This window comes from Lolium rigidum, chromosome 2, assembly GCF_022539505.1.
Source record: "Lolium rigidum isolate FL_2022 chromosome 2, APGP_CSIRO_Lrig_0.1, whole genome shotgun sequence".
Taxonomy (NCBI): Eukaryota; Viridiplantae; Streptophyta; class Magnoliopsida; order Poales; family Poaceae; genus Lolium; species Lolium rigidum.
The window spans coordinates 20,078,481-20,098,084 of NC_061509.1; the positions used below are offsets into that span (position 1 = coordinate 20,078,481).

The window sequence follows — 19,604 nt, forward strand, 5'->3', positions numbered from 1 at the left end:
AATATTAGAAATTTTGTGCTTCCATGTAATTCTTGTTTTGCTGGGTGAGATGCTTATTCAAGCTTTCTATGTCAATAATTATGCACTCATGATGATAAAGTTGGTACATATTTTGTACAATTGGCGGGAACCATTGTCATATTATACATTAAAATTTTGTATGCTTCTACATATATTGTCTTATGCTTCGTACAAATAACCTGATGCTTCTACGTTACCATGCTTCCAAATTGTACAGCCTATACATGTACCTATATTTGGTCATATACTGAATCAGGTTCCATGTCTACCTTGTTATTATGGTGGTTATGCTCTATGTTAGCAATATTCATGTTTGGGAAGTATTTTCTGCTTCCATGTACTACTTGTTTATGATGTGTCCGATATATATTCATGCTTCATGTTAATCATGTTTCTAAAATATTATACACTAAATGATGATGTGAAGTTGGGTACATCCAGATAATTTTGTAGCCTCCTTGACCACCGGTGGTATAGAGGCAACACTTGGCATGATGCTGAAAGCCGAAGGCTGCTTCCTTGAACAACTAAAGTTGGTAATCGCAACTGACCTATATGTCCTAATCCGAGATTTAGATATTTGTAAAAGAACATAGGTAATGTTCTTAACTTTCATCATATAATTACGCATCCACATGATCAATCTGGTGAGATAGCACTAATATTTGAGATTGTGCACATGAGATTTCTATGCTTCCATGACTAATGATTTATGTTGAGATAGCACTAATCTTTTGATATGTACTGAACATAAAAGGATGTTTGAAAGTTCCGTGCTTCTAGTACATATGATTTATTTATGTTGAGGTAGCACTAGCACCAATCCATGCTTCTAAATAATTGTGCTTCCTATGTACATTATATATTTTCTTCAGTCTAGACATTTTTCTGCATATAACCATGCTTCTACCTATTTTATTTATGGTATTTTCATTTTCAACACCGTTGTAAACTTGTAATTTACATATTTTCCTCACGCTACTACATATGTTTCAGGCTTTGATATGCTTCTATGTGGAAATAGTTATGTTGAGATAAAATAGTGTTGATGCTTCTAAAGTTTGCATAATTAGAAACATACTTCTACCTTTTTTTTCTGCATTTGTTGTTTAAATTATTAGTAGCGTTGTATCTTTTACTTTGCCCCATGCTTCCTACTTTCTGACATATGTTTTACCTTTTTTTTCCTATGGTTACAACAAGAGCACGTCGAGATCGAGATTATGCTGATCAATGTCTCTTGTTTGGAGAACCACTAGTGGGGCGAGCCACTTCTTCATGTTACCGGAAGCAGGCTGGTGTGCTACTCGTAGTACCTCAGTGCCCTACACTGGATGATGGCACTCCATGAGGCAGGGAGGGCTGCTAGCGGTGGCATGAGGTCGGGTCATTGACCGGATGTTCCCCGTCGACGTGCATGTGCATTTGGCATGAGAAGTAGACGGCGGGCATTGCGCTAGATGACACAAACCACATGATGGATTCTTTTGTAATATTTCCTTTGGAAGCAAAAGCTATTTTATTTTGAAGAAAATTATAGGAAAATTATATCCTCCCTAGGAAGCAATGATGATAGAAACACTTTTTTTTTATTCGAATCATTTCCTATTTCCTTTGGAAGCAAATTATATCCTCCTCTGGAACCAATGTTGATAGAAACAAATACTTGTTACAATGGAAGCAAACCTTATTTCCTTTATAAGAAAATTATATTACCTGTTAGACGCAATGTTGATACAAACGAATATTTATTGCATCTTTTCTATGGATATCCTTGGCAGGAAGCAAAGTTAAGTTGTACATAAAATAGAATTCACGACAGTTTAGAAACAACACTTGGATCTTCCTCTGCCATGATTATTCCAAGAAAATATTAAGAATAATTTCCTCCCAAAAATGGTGCTTCCAGTGTAGAAAAACAATACTTCCGTGGCACAAAACTAGTTCTTCTCACTGAAATAATGCCGTAACTAGTTTCCTGGATATTTATTCATTGGAAACAATACATAATTTTCCAAAATTGTTTCCTAAAAAAGAGATTAATTTGGATAGATTGGATGTGTATCACCGAAGCACTTTAGGTGGAAGCATGCAAATTTGTTCCTATAATCATGGGATGACCCAGGCGAGGGAGCAAACTTCGGAGATGCTGGCTACACTAACGGACGTGAGTTGCGTGATCTTTTTACGGCAGCATTCAATTAGTCCACAAATAAAGGAAATTGACGCGCAGGGGCTGGTTAAGATCGTACGGACCGGCTGCTTTCAATCCCACGGCCATGTACTAGTCCGATGGGAAGCAACAAATCGGGATCCGATTTGTAGCGGTGCCCAAAAGGTTATTAAAATTTTGTTACTTGTATCAACTGTAATTAAATGACACCTTGCACGTTATTGTGGATACCCTTGTAAAAAAATCATTAAAATAGGTCATGATTAAAATCTCGTACAATAAATTAAAGTCGTAAACCCCTGAGTATGCAAAGAACAGTTACACACAAAAATTTAGTACACTTCAGAACATCAAAAATAAGATTTATTGCCTTGGAAATGTAACAAACCAACCAAAAAATAATATATAGTTTTGTTTGCTAGAATATGCAATGCCTGCTGAAACGAAAATCAGTATTTATGTACTGTAATTAAATTTGCATACAATATTTTAATAGGGAATAAATCATTGAAATGGTAGATTCAACAATCCACAGTTGGCGGAAATTCAATCTTTGAGATTTGCATAAAACATGTATTTGGCGAGAATCAGGTGTTAATAACGATTATCTTAAATTTTAGGCAAAAAATATGTTTCTAGCAGAAAAATAAATATATATTAGCCAAATAATTTTTAACCCATTGAAGGCAATCATATAACTGATACCGTGCTAGCTTATGAACAAGCATGTCTTATCTTTTAATATGTATAATCCTTCTTTGTGACCCGTTAAGACAGTAATATATATGTTGCAGCTTAGTCTGGTATGCATGTATGTACATGAATCTATAATCTGAATGAGCGATGCTATTCCTCACCGAACGAATCCTATAGAGAGGCCATACAATCCTGAGCACCTTAATTACCTGCTCCTTTTTTTAATCTTTGCTGGTAAAGATTAAAACTGCAACCTGGGCGAAACCCCCCTGCCAAGTTTGGACAAAGAGATGGGATCTGCAACAAAAACAAAACGAATTCACAATGATGTGCATGTGATAATCATAGTTGAGATGCCACATACGTGAATTTGGGACTTGGCCATCCTGGAGTACGCTGCCGGGGACTTTGGTCATCCTGGAACTGCATGTTTACGGCGGTCGTCAACCTGGATTCAGTTCTTGAGGATCAAAACGGGAACAGGGATAGCAGGGTCGTTGGTATCTTACCTTCAAGGATGGATGCCCAGAGTTTGGGGAAAAAAATCAGGACAACCGGTGTATGCATTGGCGACTGCTACATGTGGATGAGGGGTGGACTCCCATAAGTATCTCGTCCGTGTACATGGAGAGGGGATTCAGTTAAGTGAGGAAGTGAGGAATAAGGAAAGCCATCAGTAGCTTTGCACGGAAAAGTGAATGGAGGGAATTAAGAGGTGTGGGTACACTATAGGAGAGGAAGCGAATGGTACTGCGTGTGTTGCTCATTCAGTAAAGAATGAATGGGATGAAGAAAGTGGAGCATATGTGAATAGAAACCGTTAATTAGGAAGTGGAGACGCTTCAGATCAGAACTCAGAGCTTCAGTGATGGACTGACGGTGCAATGGGATCTCCCATTCCTGTTAATGGTAGGATGGCTAATTAATTGATATGATGTTGTGACTGTGAGTGGACTGACGTGGTACATTAGGTGATATGGTGAGGTGGCAGATTTGATTGTGTAGGATTGGTAGAGAAGCTTGATGAGGTGGATAGCTTGCATGTTAAGAGAAATCAACTTAGTGGGTTGCTCCTATTTAGATACTAGATGATACCCCGCGCGTTGCGGCGGGATTTTTTTAGCGATATATAGAATAATAATTATTGTTATATATAGTTTTATGAAATGTGTGATGTATAACAGAGAATTTCATTATTTCAAAGTCGATAAGAAGTATATTACATGATCTGAGTGGATTGGTAACTATTTAGTGTCTTCTTTGTAAATCCTTTTGTCATCCGAAAGGAAAGACGTGACATGTCTCTTTCCACGAATGATATATTGAGTTGTGTGAACAATAGATGATCTGATCTAAATATGCTTGTGATGTCAGTGGGAAGCCCAAATATGCTTGTGTGAACAATAGATGATCTGATCCAAATATCCGTTTGATATATTCAGATGGACCTTACAAATGTGTATCTTGCTGCTTCCTAAAGAAAAATATCAGATAATATTTTAACATCTTAAAAAAATCAGGGTAGTGGCTTAAGAAAATTGCAGGAGAGTGATTCCGGTTTTCGCATGGTCTGCCATTAGTGTACGCATATCGACCGAGAATTTATTACCATTGCCACATGAACAATACAGGAAGGATTTGGTATGGTACGGATGCAATGTTGCCGAAAAGTGATAACGCCCAGTATTTATTTTGGCGGACAGATTGGATCATCCTGAGTTATTCAAGATTACAATAGAAGTGAATCAATCTATTGTTCAGTAACTCTTTATGTAAGAAACAATATATCTAATTTAGGTAGAATCCACTGCTGTCCTTTGTTGTTCCATGTGTGGTTGTCTAGTTGATGATGCCCTGCATGTGGTTAAAAAATTTAGCAGTATTAGAAAGGTAACGCTTGTGTGTTAAGGTTAATGATATACTGAATATTTTTGGATATGAAAATTTAAGTACTTAATGTTATTTTATTATGTATCCTCTTACCTTTCTTAGATTCTGCTGCAACGTTGATGTAGGATAAAAAAATGGAAATGGCGAATGCGATATTTGGTAAATGATATGAGGGACGTACATACCCTTGCTTATGTCGTTTGACAGTCCGAAGTTCAAGTTGTCCAGCTGTAGGTTCTACACATTCTCCATTGTGGCATGCAAAAAAATGCATTGGTGACAAATTGCATGATGTACTATAAGTTTGTCATCACCTTTTTTTTTGCTTTGCTGTTTCCTGATTAGTAAATTCAATGCTTCATTTTGCTCTAGGGTTGCTGTAAAAAAATAATTTTCATATGAAATTCATGTTGATTCTAAAGAAATCAGCCCATCATTATAGATTAAAATATTACCTGAGCTTGTTTTTGTCCATGGTAATAGCTGCTGGTTCGCGAACAGAAGCAGGTTTTGCTGTTCTGGTCTGCAACCAATGTGTTTGAGCAGATGCATTTGACGGAACATTAGGGGAGAGCAAATTACAATATTATAACTAATTAATCCTGAGGAGATTCCACTGTAACAAATATATTACAACAGCATGGTTACGAAAATAGAAGATGCGTGTGGTAATCCAATGTAAATTAAATTGAAGAGTAAGAGATTTGAGCTTGCGTACCAACGCAAGTAGGTGTTGTGCAGCATCCGCCGACAGTACAGGCGATGATGGCCTGTTTCTTCTAGCTTCAGCAAGCACACCGTGGATCCAATAAGTCCAAATAAATCGTGGGGCTTGAGGTAGAAGCAGGAAAAATCCAATCAAATTAGGTACATGAACAAACTGTCGAGGTGATTTCAGACGGGAGCTCAACCTGCAAGATTGGAAAGAACGTGTTCAGGGACTTGTAAAACAAAGGGCATGGGGAGCGGGCAGGACCGGCATGGACGCTGCTGGCAGAGTCGGCGGCCTGAGCAGGCTGGCGTGCTTGGTGCGGATGGTAGCATGGCCTGATTTTAAACCTAGAGGCGGTGAGGCCGTGAGGGCGACGGATGAGTTCGATTGAGCAGTTTCCTCTCCTTGAATGCTTGGATTTATTAGGCGATTTTATGAGCATTATTTGTGATGAGGAGGTCTAAGGTTGCGGCTCGAACACAGGATGCCGGACGGTCGCGACGATGATGGAGGAGTTACTGCTGGCCACGACCAAGAATACGAACAGCGTTTTTTCTCTGAAACAGCAGTTGCTCTTTTTCTTACGACGAACGTCCGGACTCCAGCTAGACCCGCGAGCCCATGGGCAGACTTCTAGCCCGCGTTGGTCAAGCCCACGTTGGTTCAGCCCAGGCTGGATAGACAGACGAAGCAAAGGAGGCACGATGGATAGCCTGCGCGAGCGCACGGATTGAAATAAGGGGTGACGTGGCTGCGCGAGAAGCCAGGAAAATGGGACCAACTATTTAGAGATAGAAGATTACTAGATGACCCGATGCGCCCCGGCGCACAGGCAAAAGCGAGACGATACTGTAACCATAAGTTTTAATGGGTTGATGTTTATGTAATTATCCAAGAATTCAGTAGGTATCTGAGAATCCTTAAAAATAAACATTTAAAGATAGCAACTCATGGCATGCCTGAAAGTCTGGACAATGATTCATACCATACATAGAAAGATTCATTTCATACTTTAGGCTTACAGGATTGCAGGTTCTTCCACTAACAGTACAGAGGACATATTATGGTCACTGCAGGGAGTGGTGTCACAAGGCAATATGACATTCCTTCACCATGGCGTAAAGGCTAAAATACTTCTACTACATAGTTCAGATAAACAATGCACGAAGAAACCTAGACAGTAGCAGCGACACTACCACGGTCCAAGCACCAGACCACCAGTCCTGCAGTCAATATAAACCCGGCACAGTAGCCCTAGCCACAGTCCTGCAGCAATATAAACCAAGCACATATGGTACACTAAGAAAGCAGCCAAAGATAAAATTCGCAAACGGTTATCACCATTCATGATGAAGAAAGTAAATAGAGGTATTCACTTCGGTATTCTGGACAGCAACACCATTCATGATGAAGAAAGTAAATAGAGGTATTCACTTCGGTATTCTGGACAGCAACTAAAGAGGTATTCACTTCGGGACTTTGGGCAGCAACTAAGCATCATAATTCCCTGCTTGCTTTCATGTGTACCAACTCTGTAGTAGTAAATATCTTACTACTTGGATTTTTTAGTACTAACCTACTCAGGAAACCCATTTCAATCATGCATTCAAGATCTGTCACAGTTTATCTAAGAGGACCTGGAGTGGTTGCTTTATAAAAAAAACTGCACTCCAAAACGATATGACATTGTATTGGATCTCTCTTTTTTTCTTAGCATGGTGAAACTATGATTCTTATTTGTTCGAGGTACAGTCTATATCTGCAGTCAAGCCATACATAAATCCATGGTGTTAAAGCCGTATTTAACTTTACTCAAGCAACTCATTGCGGCACAGCAGATTACCACTACCCCTGTACAGGCAACACATTCCAGAACAACAGCAGAATGCAAAGGTTCTTAAGTTTCAGACTATATCAGGTATATATTCATGAAAGAAAATGGTCCAGTTTCCTTGAAATAACAAATTGGTCGTACAACCTGAGCACTCACCATCGCGCTGAAAAGAAGAAATAAGAAATTGGTTGCACAACCCGAGCACTCACCTAGGGCTGAAAAGAAGTTGCAACACAGCTTAGCCCTCCACTGTTTCTACTTTGAAACGGCTTGAACTCTGAAACCTCTCCTCCCTGAAGCGAGAAAACCAAGCAAATCAACATAAGAAGAGTATATAAAACTATACTGAACTAAATCTCACAATGCACTGAAAATATATAAAACTATGCACGAAAAGAATCATGGTCTCAGATTTTCAGAATCATCCTTTACTACACCATGACAATATACACTTGTATACAGTTCCTTTGAACACATATCTGATATTTGAGCACTTCAAAAGACATCCCAGCTCAACAAAAAAGCTAGAGCCTACATGTTTCCTCAACATGTCGATTACCATAGTGGCCCATATTCACCGATGACAACTAAATGACTATTTGAAGATCAGGTAACTAATATCAAATCTTAAGTAGTTAAGTTACATTAAAACGACGAATCCTGATGCCAAACAAAGCACGCTGGACAAAGAACATCAGGTAACTAATATCAAATCTGAAGTTCCTTTAAAATTAACCATTGCTTATTATCTGCAAAATAAAATAACAACAGGGAAGATAAAGTGGGTTTTATCACCTCAACTTTATGCCCATGAGTACATAAGAGGAATTGTTCCCTAAATTAGTTTATTTAAGTGAATGGATACATGAAAAACAACACACATTGTATGCCCCTTTCAATGTGTGAACCATAATGCTGACTTGTTTAATCACCCACAAATAATTCATACACCATGCTATAAAAAACAATGAACCCTACAGAAGAACAATTTGGGTAAAACATTTATTTTAATCCGACTACCCTTAGTTCATATATCATCAGTTCTAGCTCCTTGTCAGAGATAAGATGAAGGGAAATGACCGTGGTGATGTGAGAGAAGAGGATGAACAAACTTTCTTTCTAAATTTTTGGTTAAAAAAACTTTCTTTCTAAGTTTACTCGAGTCAGTTGTTTGAGTATGTAAATTTGTAGAGCTACCAAGAACACCTAGAAATTTATAGTCCGCCTCACTTCAAACTCAGCAACAACAAAACGTAGAAACAGAAAACACGGATAAATGTAATGTGAGGTATGTAGTAAATAGAAAGGAAATGAGGACCAATGAAATTAGAGATAATTGTCATTATTTGATTTAAAATGAGGTTGCCCAGTTCACGTGACTATCAGATCCTTTATTAAGCTATTAAAAAATGTAGGGGAGTAAACTATATATGAGAAGATTTTTAAACAGTTAAGAAAATCCGTAACGCTGCAAAAACATTTAACACCGATGAACTAAGAGTTATAGATGATTGTTAATAAAGAGAGCAGTAATATACTATGAAGCTTAAAAACTGCCAGTAAGAAAACTATATGCCACCTGGAAAAACTCTAAACCAGCAACATTGGCAATAAAGAGGGCAGCAAATTGTTACAGGCATGTATAAGCACTTTATTTTGTTGGTCTTTACATTCTAAAACCAATATATCATGAGAGTGGTACCAAAAGCATGGAGTTTTATTAAGAAGATCTGTAGCAAACTGTTACAGACATGAGCAAGGTGTGGGTTCCCTTTTGAGCAGTTTATGCAACTGTCTGGCACTGGTGCTTTACTTAGCAAGGGCCAAGCAACATCATCAAACAAAAAAATGGAAACCGATAGCAAATAACTGGATGCAATGAAATTGATACACCATTCTTCTATCTGATCGGAACACAACAAAAACAAAGAACCTTATAACTGCATTACCATTGATGCAATAAAGTACAGACCGCAGAAGATTTTCTACTGTTATGTAGCTTCTTCAACGATTGATAGCACTATATTGCTATGTAGTGCAAATGGGTAGGATTTAAAGCAATATATTTATGCTTGTTCCCAGAAATATTAGGTCGACCTGAAGCTATTAAGCACTTGCAAAAGAGGTCTTTTCTAGTCATAACACAATGTGGCTATGTAATGCAAATGGGTAGGATTCAAAGCAATATACCTTGCTCTGGTTCTGGGAGTGAGTAGACCTAGTACCATGTACTACACCATCTCCCAAACAACAGCCTCCGCTAATGACCGGAAGTAATAGGGATTAGCAACCTCATCATGATCTGAAGGAAACAGCAAGGAAACAAAGCAACGCTGGTTAGATAGATTAAAAATACAATGGCTATATGTAAACAACAGCAAACTCTTCCCACTTGATTAATAGAAGAGGCCGTGAAAAAAAGTAAGGGATCAAAACAATGTGGTGCTTGATATCAAAAATGAGATGGACAAAAGGTAACTAAAATTCTAGACACACATGTGAATTAAGCCTGCGAGAGCAACAACCGCACCTAGGATTAGCCTCGCCATGAATCGGCATCCTGGAGACACATGTAAACCAGGCCTGCAAGAGCAGAACGGAACCTAGGATTAGCCTCGCGAGCAGATTGAATCAGCAAGATCACCATCGCTGCTTGAATGTGCCCGTGGGAATGACGGCGCCCACGCCAACAGACTGTTGAGGAGCGCAAACAACAAGCAGGACCCTAAAGAAAATGGACGAATCTCTCGCAGCGACAAACATCTCGGGCAGTGGAGCAGGAGATTCGGAGATTCTGACCTTGACATCGGCAACGAGTCCCATGAGCACCTTCTCCCGTGTGTGCCTGTTTGTGTCCTACCTGCTCCACGAAGCACAGAAATCCAATCATATGAGAAAAAACGATGATTAGGTCGATCTAAATTGGCAGCAGACGAACTAAAAGACAAGAAGTAGGGAGATTGAAAGGGGAGGCTGCAGCTCGTCCTCTTGGCCAGCATAACACGAAGATGTGCACTAATTTTTGAAATAACCATTCCCCTAAATTTGAAATAGCCGTTGTTGTTCAATCCAGTAGCTGTAACTGATGAAAAATGCAACGAACAGATCCGACAATCTCTTATATAACTCATCAAAACAGGCGACTATATCCCAAATAAATAGAAAAGATTTCTAAAAACTTAGGGTAAGTTAACAACAGTGTTAAGTAGTAAATGGATCAAGGCTGGCACGTGAATATATGTTACTTGCAAGGAAAAGGAACACACTGTAATGCCGTAATGCCCCATACGAATGATCAGCTATGCTTTCCTTTTCTCGGGGAACAAAAGGGCACACGATAAATAATGATGGAGCTTTCTATTCAGCCTCCTTTGACTAAATAAAGAGAGAAGATTTTGACTACTCAATGGAAATCAAATAGTTTTGAAGAACAATTACCTGCAACCCTCCCTGGAAATAATATGATGTTGACACAGTTTCCGTACATAGCATGGGTCTCGATGCTAATGATTACAGCAGAGATACACTTGAAGTATAGCTCAGTTCTCGTGACTGGAATAACTTCAGCCAACAGTCACCAGCGTAGAAGAAGTTATCAAAAAACATGCTCGCTTCCAACATAAACCACTGATAAGGTCACACAGCAACCATCAGTATGAGAGGAAGTTTTCAGCGTAAGCCACAGATACATTGCCAAACAATGACCTAGACCTTCTGATCTCACCCATGCGAGATGTATCCTATAAACAAAATAACATCAAGCATTATTAATTACATGGCTACACAACATAGATATATCACAATCATTGGCATGGCACTAAACATCTAAGATACTCTACATAGCTGAGATAAAAAAAACTATATATTAAATTCAGAGAAATACAATCAGCAGCTCCCAAAAATTAACAACATGAGCCTAAGCAAAATTAAACTTTAATAAAATCGAAAACCAAGAGCTCACTTTGGCACAGCAGGCTCCAAAATACAGTAACTAATTTGCACTGAACATCCAAGATATATATAGCTGAGATAAAAAAAAACTAAATACTAAATTCAGAGAAATTCAATCAGCAGCACCCAAAAATTAACAACATGAGGCTAACCAAAGCACAGCTGAATGTAAAAAATCAAAATTCACGTACACGGCTTATTGCACGTTAGGCCTAGAAAAAATAATTCAATCTAAAATATTGAAATAATTCGTAGTGTGTCTTCTTTCCACACATGTGGAACTGGCCTGTACGATTGACTGGTACACACATAGTCTTTCTTCAGAAGTTCTTTGAACTGACCTGTACGATTGGCTGGCACACATACCTCCATTGTGTTTCCCTGGAACCAAAAATGAAACTTTAATATTGCTTTGCACAGAAAATAAGTAAGTTTGTCAGCTGCAAATTACACGAGTAAGAAGAGAATTCTGTAAGTCTAAATAGTGAGAAGCATATGCGTAATTAGTTACTCGTATTTTTGGCTCATGTAAATATTTGGAAACGCAACCGCCTTTGCTCTCCAGAAGTGCCTCGTTTATGTTTGTTGGTGTGAGATCGGAATGGTGTGCAGTGAAGGTATTGAAGATTTGAACAGGTATATATTTTGTGTTATCTTATTTCGGCAAAATGATTAATGCCTAGTTTACTGATCAATTTGTCGTGGTTGGACGGTAACGGAATCAAGCATGTGTAAAACAACGGTGTCATTAGTGCCCTAAAATGAAGGATAATAATATATTTATCATGAGAAAAAGAGTCACATATTGTCTCTGGTAATGCAAGTAGTTCATATAGAGGAAAATGGTACAAAGTTGAGACAACTCGACATTTTTACTATAGGCAGGAGTAAGTAAGTCAAGCGACTGGATTATGAGATGTACCTCACGGCAACAACGATGAAATCCAGCTCATATAAGTTTTGCCGCATTTCCCAATACCTGTATTCCGAGAGACAACAACGCATCACCAAAAAGCCTTAAAAAACATGAATGGTAAGAACTAAAGCATAAACCAGACAAACCATTAGAATTAGCAGGAGTATTCAGCGCACCACCTGGCAAAATTGAATCGAGACCCAGCCAAATCTCAACATCAAACCAAATCTTGTGGGAGAAAAAAATAAAGACGGGACACATGTTAGAGATTAGGATGGAAAGCTGCCAAGAATAAATCAAGGCGGAGAAGGCTGCACCTGCATCTGCATGTACAATAGAATCCGGGAGACTGGTTCCACAACCATAAAATAATCTTGCCTCCTCTCATTCTTTTGATCCTCTTCTCTCGCCAACTGCCAGGCACTCCTCAACCAATGCGTAATGCAAACTGCAAGAAAGGTGTTGGAATTCGATCAACCAATCAGGGAACAAACTGAGTAATTTAGAACCTAAAAAAATAAATAAATGATGTGAGGAGAAGGAACATTTCTAAACAAAGAAGAATGACCTAAATATTTCTCTATGTTTTTTGCTGTCACATATTTCTCTATGTCGAGACAGTCTAAATAGGCAACATGATAACACCATTAAAAGGGATGCTATAACAGTGACAAAATAGATAGCTTACTAAAATAGAATCCGGGAGACTGGTTCCACAACCATAAAATAATCTTGCCTCCTTTCGTTCTTTTGATCCTCTTCTCTCGCCAACTGCCAGGCACTCCTCAACCAATGCGCAATGCAAACTGCAAGAAAGGTGTTGGAATTCGATCAACCAATCAGGGAACAAACTGAGTAATTTAGAAGGAACCTAAAAAATAAATGTTTGATGCTGATGTGCGCTGCTAGACTGCAAGTCGTTTCAACCAATCACTCAACAATGGTTAAGTAATTGATGATTCCAAAAATGTGTGCACTATCATATCACCGTATTGGTTTCTCAAAATGCTTAATTACTCATATGGTAAAGTAATTGCAGATTCCTCAGTACTACTTTTTAACTGAAATACTCGATTAAATGTACTGTCAGCCAATGGCACATGGTTGTGAAACCAGAAATATACCTATCTCATATGATGTACCTTCCTTTATCTGAACCAGAGGCTAACTCAACAGAAAATACTTTCACAAAGCAGGAGTACATAATTTATGGTCAGCCTGCAGCCATACCACTTTCATCAGCTAGTCTCAAAAGAAGAAAATAAGAGAAACGGATCTACATGTATTAGAGGATCTACAATCTACATGCATGGAAGCCACCTTTCTGAATCACCAGAGAGGAGATTGACAATGCACAGAAATCAAAAAGGAAAGGAGGATTTGCCATACCTGCAGATCCGTTCAAGATGGTGAGGTCGCCGGAGGTTGGACGGCCGAGGAGGACGTGGGCACCCTCATCCTTTCCGTCATCCTCCTCCCGCATCCTCTCCTCCCAGCTAGGAAGAGCACGCCCCCTGCCGCCCTGCGTGCCATCCTCCTTGTGCATCTTCTCCCCGTCCCCACCTCAGTCGGCCCACTCAGACATCTCTTTGCCTCAGTGGCGGCGGCGTCTCCCCGCTGCAGCGACTTCGACCCAGCTTCTCCGCAACACGTGAGCCGCCGTCTTGGGAGCCCTTGTTCCGCCGCGAGTCGCCGCTGACCGAGGAAAAACTGGGGAGGAACTCCACCAAAGATCTTGGCGGGGAAGATGCAGACCATGCCGAGGAGGAACCCGGAGACCAGCACGGCGGCGTCCAGGGCCTCAGCACGCTCGTCCCGCGCTCGAACGCCGCCATGCCCGCCTCCCCGTCCTGCCCATAGGCCGCGACGTAGGAGAGCGCCGCGCAGGACCCCGGTGCGCTCCTTGCTCGCCGGAACGCCGGCACGGCCGCCTCTCGCGCCGACATTGAAGAGGAGAGGACGAGGAGACAGTACCCTTCCTCCGCGCCGAGCTCCGTCTCCATGGCCGGGCCGAGCCGCCGCTGTCTCTAGAGGGATCGGGGAGGAGAGGAGTGGAGGCGAGCGCACGGGATTGGGGAGCTTCTTCGATCTAGGTTTTCACCTCTCGTCTGTGGAAATGAGAAGGAAGCGACCGAACGAGCGGACCTGCCTGCCTCTCACTGTCGGGCCCCGCACGTAGAAGGTCCCACCTGTCATGGAGTCTTTTCGAAGCCGAACGAGTGAGAAAAGTTTTGACTGATCGGACGGCTGTGGTGAAAAGTGGAACTTGAGATTTACTGTTGCAACCTGATTGGACGATCCAGATTCGTTTGCCCCTTCAGACCCCATGGTTGAGAGGGTAGTCTTTGGACATTTATAGGAGAAATAGATGTCTATTCCTCTCTGATGGGCTTTAGGCCTTTGAGGCAAAGAGCATAAAACTCGTTTCAAGGCCAAGATTTGACTGTGCTTTAACTGGGCCGATATCTCCACTGAGAATCCCGGCCTGCTCCCAAGTCGAAGCCCTCTCCACCTCCGAGCCGCAGCCACCGCGCTCTCCCTCCCGTCCTCTCCCGCCGGCGCCGCCCCAGCTCCCGTCCCCCGGCCACGCCTAACACTCCAGCGCGCGGTGCCGCTCTACGAATCTGCCGTCCAGAACCGGTCGGCGCTGATCACCGGCACCGTCTCCGCTGCCGGAGATGACCACCACGCACTCCAAGCTCTACGCCGGTACGCCACATCACACCTCCCTCTTCTCACCGTGTTCGCTCCGGCTGACGATGCGCCGGTATGCAGATGATGTCAGCCTCGTCGTGGTCGTCGTCGACACCAACCCCTTCTTCTGGGCCGGCGCCGCCCTCCCCTTCGCCGACTTCTTCTCCCACGTACGCACGGCCGAGCTCCGGAAACCCTAACCCCAGCCTTCCCAATACCTGCTTCCCTTTTTAATTTTAGGCCTTTTTGAATCAATTTGGTCTAGTTCTGCGCTGATCTTAGCTAATTTAATTTAATTTTGTCTGGTTAATTTTTTCCTCTTACCATTTGATGTCATTTACTGAGTTTTGTGCTGGTGCAGCTGATCCACTTCGTGAACTCGCTGCTGCTGCTGAACCACCTCAACCACGTGGTCGTCATTGCCGCGGGTGTCAGCTCCTGCGCGTATGTCTTCGACTCGAGCAATGCTGGCGCCTCCGGCGCGGCCGACGTTGCTGCCACCTTAGACAAGGCGAGCCGCAAGGTGGAGGAGTTCATTAAGCAAGACGCCCGTGAAACTGCAGGCAATGGCACAGTTGCTGCTGGCGGTGCCGCGTCGCTGTTTTCTGGCGCATTGTCCATTGCTCTTTGCTGTATCCTATGATCAAATTTCCTGCTTTGTGTGCAATGGTTGGCCTCTTTTCCTTGGTGCGTCTGTGTCCTTAATATATCGGATGGTCAGATATACAGAGGATTTTTCGGTCTGGCACTCGGCACCCGCAACCTCGGGTGAGTACCTAATTTTTAGTAGTACTTGTTTTTGAAGCACTTTTGTTGATTTACTCATGAAGTGATGTACAAGAGAAAGTGTACCTGTTAGCATATATGATTGCAAAATGGGCATAATGACTGACAAAAACCTGACTCGTAGTTGATGATACATCTTTAATACTCCCTCCGGTCCATAATAACTGTCGGGGGTTTAGTTCAAATTTGGAGTATTATGGATCGGAGGGAGTATTAGTTCTTTTGAATTGTTCTAGTAAGTGTTCTTACACATACAATACCTTAGCACCATGCCTTATGCTAACATGAAGTACAGATTTTGTGCCTGCAGGGTTCTCCAGATGGACCTGAACAGTAGGCGCACTTCTTCACATCAATGCATTTTTATGCACACATATATTTTCCTGGACATGTTCTTACCAGATGCTATGCAGATATGTAGCAGTGATGAATTCAATATTTTCGGCACAACGTTCCATGGTATTGCGTGATCTACTTTATTATTTATCAGACTTGAATCTGGATTCCTTGGCTGTTTCTTTTTTATTTTGATAATTTATTATTCCATTACTCCCCAAGTGTGGTGGTTTTAGCCAGTTCCTACTGCAAGCAACAGTATCTTGTGAAATGTCGACATATGTTGGTTGTTTATATGTTTAAACTACTTGCACTGCATAATACTTAAAATGTTTACCTAATATTTTAGGTTCCAATTGATTCATGTATCGTGGGGACCCAAGACTCTGCTTTCTTGCAGCAGGTGATCTTCTTTGGCTCAGTTTGCATTTTACTGATTATATCGTCATTTTCAAGTGTTAGCCCCTTAATATTTCCTTTATTTGCTCAATACATACCGGTGCTTATTTTTCAGGCTTCATATATAACAGGAGGAGTTTATATGAAGCCCCAAGAACTAGGTGGCCTATTTCAATATCTTGCTGTAAGTTATTCTTCCCTAGTTGTGTCCTATCTTTTTGGAAGTGTGATGTATTAATTCGCTACAAGAAAAAAGTGTGATGTATTTATATAAAGCTTGTGGAATTATTATTTTTCTTGTCATAGTCACATTCTCTTCCATCATATTTTACATACTAGAAAAAGGCAAGGGGAATATGACAATCCACATGGATTTTTTCATCAGTAGTTGTCCTCAGGGTTGCATCTGTGAACTGATTATCTTAAATAGTTCTGGAATGGGCCTGGCTATAAAGCCGAATACACACTCACTGACTGCGTTCATCTGGTAATCCCTTACATTTTCTTTTTCTGAGAACTGAGCAGAGAAGTTTCCCAGTCACAACTTGTCTTCCATATTTAAATGCACGGATATGCTTATGGATTTCATTAATGATACATTTGTGCTGCAGTTGAGAAATTTCTGTTTTAAGGGATGTATATATATATATAAATCATCTCTGGACCAAGTTCAAATATTAGAGACACTAGATTAGGACATCACATGTTTGTAACTTTGTATGAGATTTGCAGAGTCGTTAATGACTGTATTGTGATGCAAATATCTTGTTTCCGTGGCATCCCTTCCTTTGGCAGTACCAGGAATTTTGTGTGTTTACTTTGTTTGTCTTTGAAATGGGTCCCCTCTGTGTCTGCCTATGTTGTCTTTTGAGTATGGATAGTTTTATTTTATTTCAAATGACTGGTTTGCGAGTTCATGGCTCGTTCAAAACATATGCAGGCTGTATTTGCATCTGATTTACACTCGAGAGCATTCCTGCGCCTCCCTAAGACCCTGGGAGTGGATTTCCGTGCCTCGTAAGTTCTTTCCAGTTTTCTCTCTGCTATGTTAACTATCATTTCAAAAGTCTATCTCATAACTCTGAGATTAGCATGAGAAATGAACATTAGCTGTATGCAATCATAGCATGAACATGATCTGTAGCATAAATGCTAAAATTATTCTTTAGGGTTGACATCATTAGGACCTTAATCTTGTGACTAGAACACCTCTTAATGTAGAGAATAGGCACTGGCCAGAATCAGTAGAGGCCTTCAGGGTATAGATCATGGCCATAGTCATGGAAGATGGACAATAGACGGTGTAGGGCCGCTGCTGGCACTGCCCTTCTGGTGGCCCGAGGTGGTAAACTGCCTGTCCTCAACACCTCTTTAGGATTTTTAGTTAGGGGTTTAACCTGCGTACCATGTGAGATTGTCATCTCGTACCGGAGCACTCCCTTACTTATATACCAGGGAACTGGGACCAAGACCAATAGGTGGGTTTGATGCCCACGATCAGGGCACATACATGGGAGATTTTCCTCCCCTTTTCTCTCAATTTGTTTGACTGGATATAGAATTACTAATACATACTATCATAATACTACATCAAAACTGCAATGCAAATTATGAGTCAGCTAATTTATTTTCATAGTTCAAGTTTACCAAAGGTCTGGTTAGGAGTACCAAATTAGGGTTCTATAATTTTTTGAGTTCGGCTCAGTTTGCCAATTTGATTGGCAATCGACAGCCTCTAACTTGTTTTATTGCTCCACAGATGTTTCTGCCACAAGAAGACTATTGACATGGGATATGTTTGTTCAGTTTGCTTGTCAATATTCTGCAAGTACCATAAGAAATGTTCAACTTGTGGGTATGTTGTAGCTTTATTTTTAATTATTTCTTGCCTTTTATTGTGGGATGCTTAGTTTTTCTTTCAGTAACAATCAGTCTTTTCTCGTTTCCAGAGTGTGTTGAATATTTTTTGTGACATCTGTGCATGGTCTCCACTTTCTTCCATAGTTTGCCCCTCCAAGGAAGTCTAACATTTTTCCTGAATTTAGGCCCTAGGTTGATATGGCATTGCCCGCGAAGGCCATTGGTTATGCTGGACATGTTTGCTAGTTAAGAATTAAAAATCTAGATCAGTTCACCTACTAAATTTACTTGCGTACCTGAACAGCTATTATACATTCACATGTGGACTCTCATTTTTCTATCATGTTTGTCTGAATATTACGCCTACTTAAATACATTTGTATTTATTTATATTTGTAGTCTTTATCGAAAATAATAATAATATATGAAGTGAAGATGTGATGAGATTGCGTTTGGTCCAGCAGGTTACAGTTATTTGTACTATTAACCGTCGGCATGCTATTCCCTTCAGCTGCAAAACTGTTGCACTTTCAGTATTTTTTTAAATTCTTGTGAAGTAGTTGCTGCTTTCTGTGCGACACATTTTTCCAGATGCGATAGCAGAAAGTTCATATTAGTGTGCTATGTTTGCAGGTCAGAATTCATCCGTGTCATGCCTGATTTGAATTCCATGCCAGATCAAAGGCAGTAATGTGTAAAAAGCGAAAGGCCAGGCTGCATACCTTTTCTTTACAGGTTTGTCAGATGCGCCTTTCAGGATTGAATTTGCTTCGACGTTTACAATGACCTGATCTCATATGTCGACACATCTGATTTCTACAGGGCTGAATCGCTGTGTGGAACACATCATGTTTGTATATTTGAAGGGATCGGTTTATTAACAGCTAGAGGACCTGGAGTAGCAATTTTGTGGACATTATCTGAGTGGAAAGTGCGCACTGATTTTGGAACTAGTTCATTCTCCGTGTGAGCTTTATCTGTTAATTGGGAAACATGAACCCGTAACACTTGAAACCTTCTATGCTGATGTGGAATAATGATGGAAAATAGATGATTGCTGATACAGCTTGAACGCACAAATAATTCTATTTCAGTTTATCTGGGATTTGTTTTGTTGGAAAAAAAAAATAGGCTCCATTACTTAGAGGGATACACAATAATCACAATGAACACTGCAGTAAGGCTATCTTTTGGTAAGTGTTTTATTGGAATAAGACCAGCCCAATTGGTTACTGAACTATGCAATAAACCAAGCAGCCGACCTGCAGGTCTCTAGTGCATAAACTGCATCCAACAAAGTGTTTGTACAGTATTTTGGCAAAAATAAATGCACGGT

General features: G+C 40.6%; 1 protein-coding gene and 1 long non-coding RNA gene across 2 annotated transcripts; one reads left to right on the forward strand and one right to left on the reverse strand.

Moving 5' to 3' along the window:
- Positions 1 to 4,648: 4,648 nt before the first annotated feature.
- Positions 4,649 to 5,373, reverse strand: LOC124689113. Its single transcript, XR_006998714.1, has 3 exons — positions 5,236 to 5,373; positions 4,966 to 5,157; positions 4,649 to 4,744 (listed from the first exon to the last, which is right to left on the reverse strand). It is a non-coding gene; the product is annotated as an uncharacterized LOC124689113 (long non-coding RNA).
- Positions 5,374 to 14,792: 9,419 nt separating this feature from the next.
- Positions 14,793 to 19,348, forward strand: LOC124686065 (general transcription and DNA repair factor IIH subunit TFB4-like). Its single transcript, XM_047220067.1, has 12 exons — positions 14,793 to 14,902; positions 14,969 to 15,057; positions 15,249 to 15,519; positions 15,609 to 15,655; positions 15,969 to 16,006; positions 16,087 to 16,132; positions 16,359 to 16,412; positions 16,524 to 16,592; positions 17,349 to 17,425; positions 18,168 to 18,263; positions 18,902 to 19,003; positions 19,091 to 19,348. The coding sequence occupies exons 1-11, from the start codon at positions 14,872 to 14,874 to the stop codon at positions 18,957 to 18,959; spliced, it is 876 nt and encodes a 291-aa protein (XP_047076023.1). The 5' UTR covers positions 14,793 to 14,871; the 3' UTR covers positions 18,960 to 19,003; positions 19,091 to 19,348.
- Positions 19,349 to 19,604: the final 256 nt, after the last annotated feature.

Bases quoted from the DNA above. Each gene is read 5' to 3' on its own strand.
- LOC124686065 (XM_047220067.1), top strand. From the start codon at position 14,872: ATGACCACCACGCACTCCAAGCTCTACGCCG. The intron at 14,903-14,968 runs GTACGCCACATC...GCCGGTATGCAG, and splicing joins GCACTCCAAGCTCTACGCCG to ATGATGTCAGCCTCGTCGTG. The intron at 18,264-18,901 runs GTATGTTGTAGC...CTATGTTTGCAG, and splicing joins AAGAAATGTTCAACTTGTGG to GTCAGAATTCATCCGTGTCA.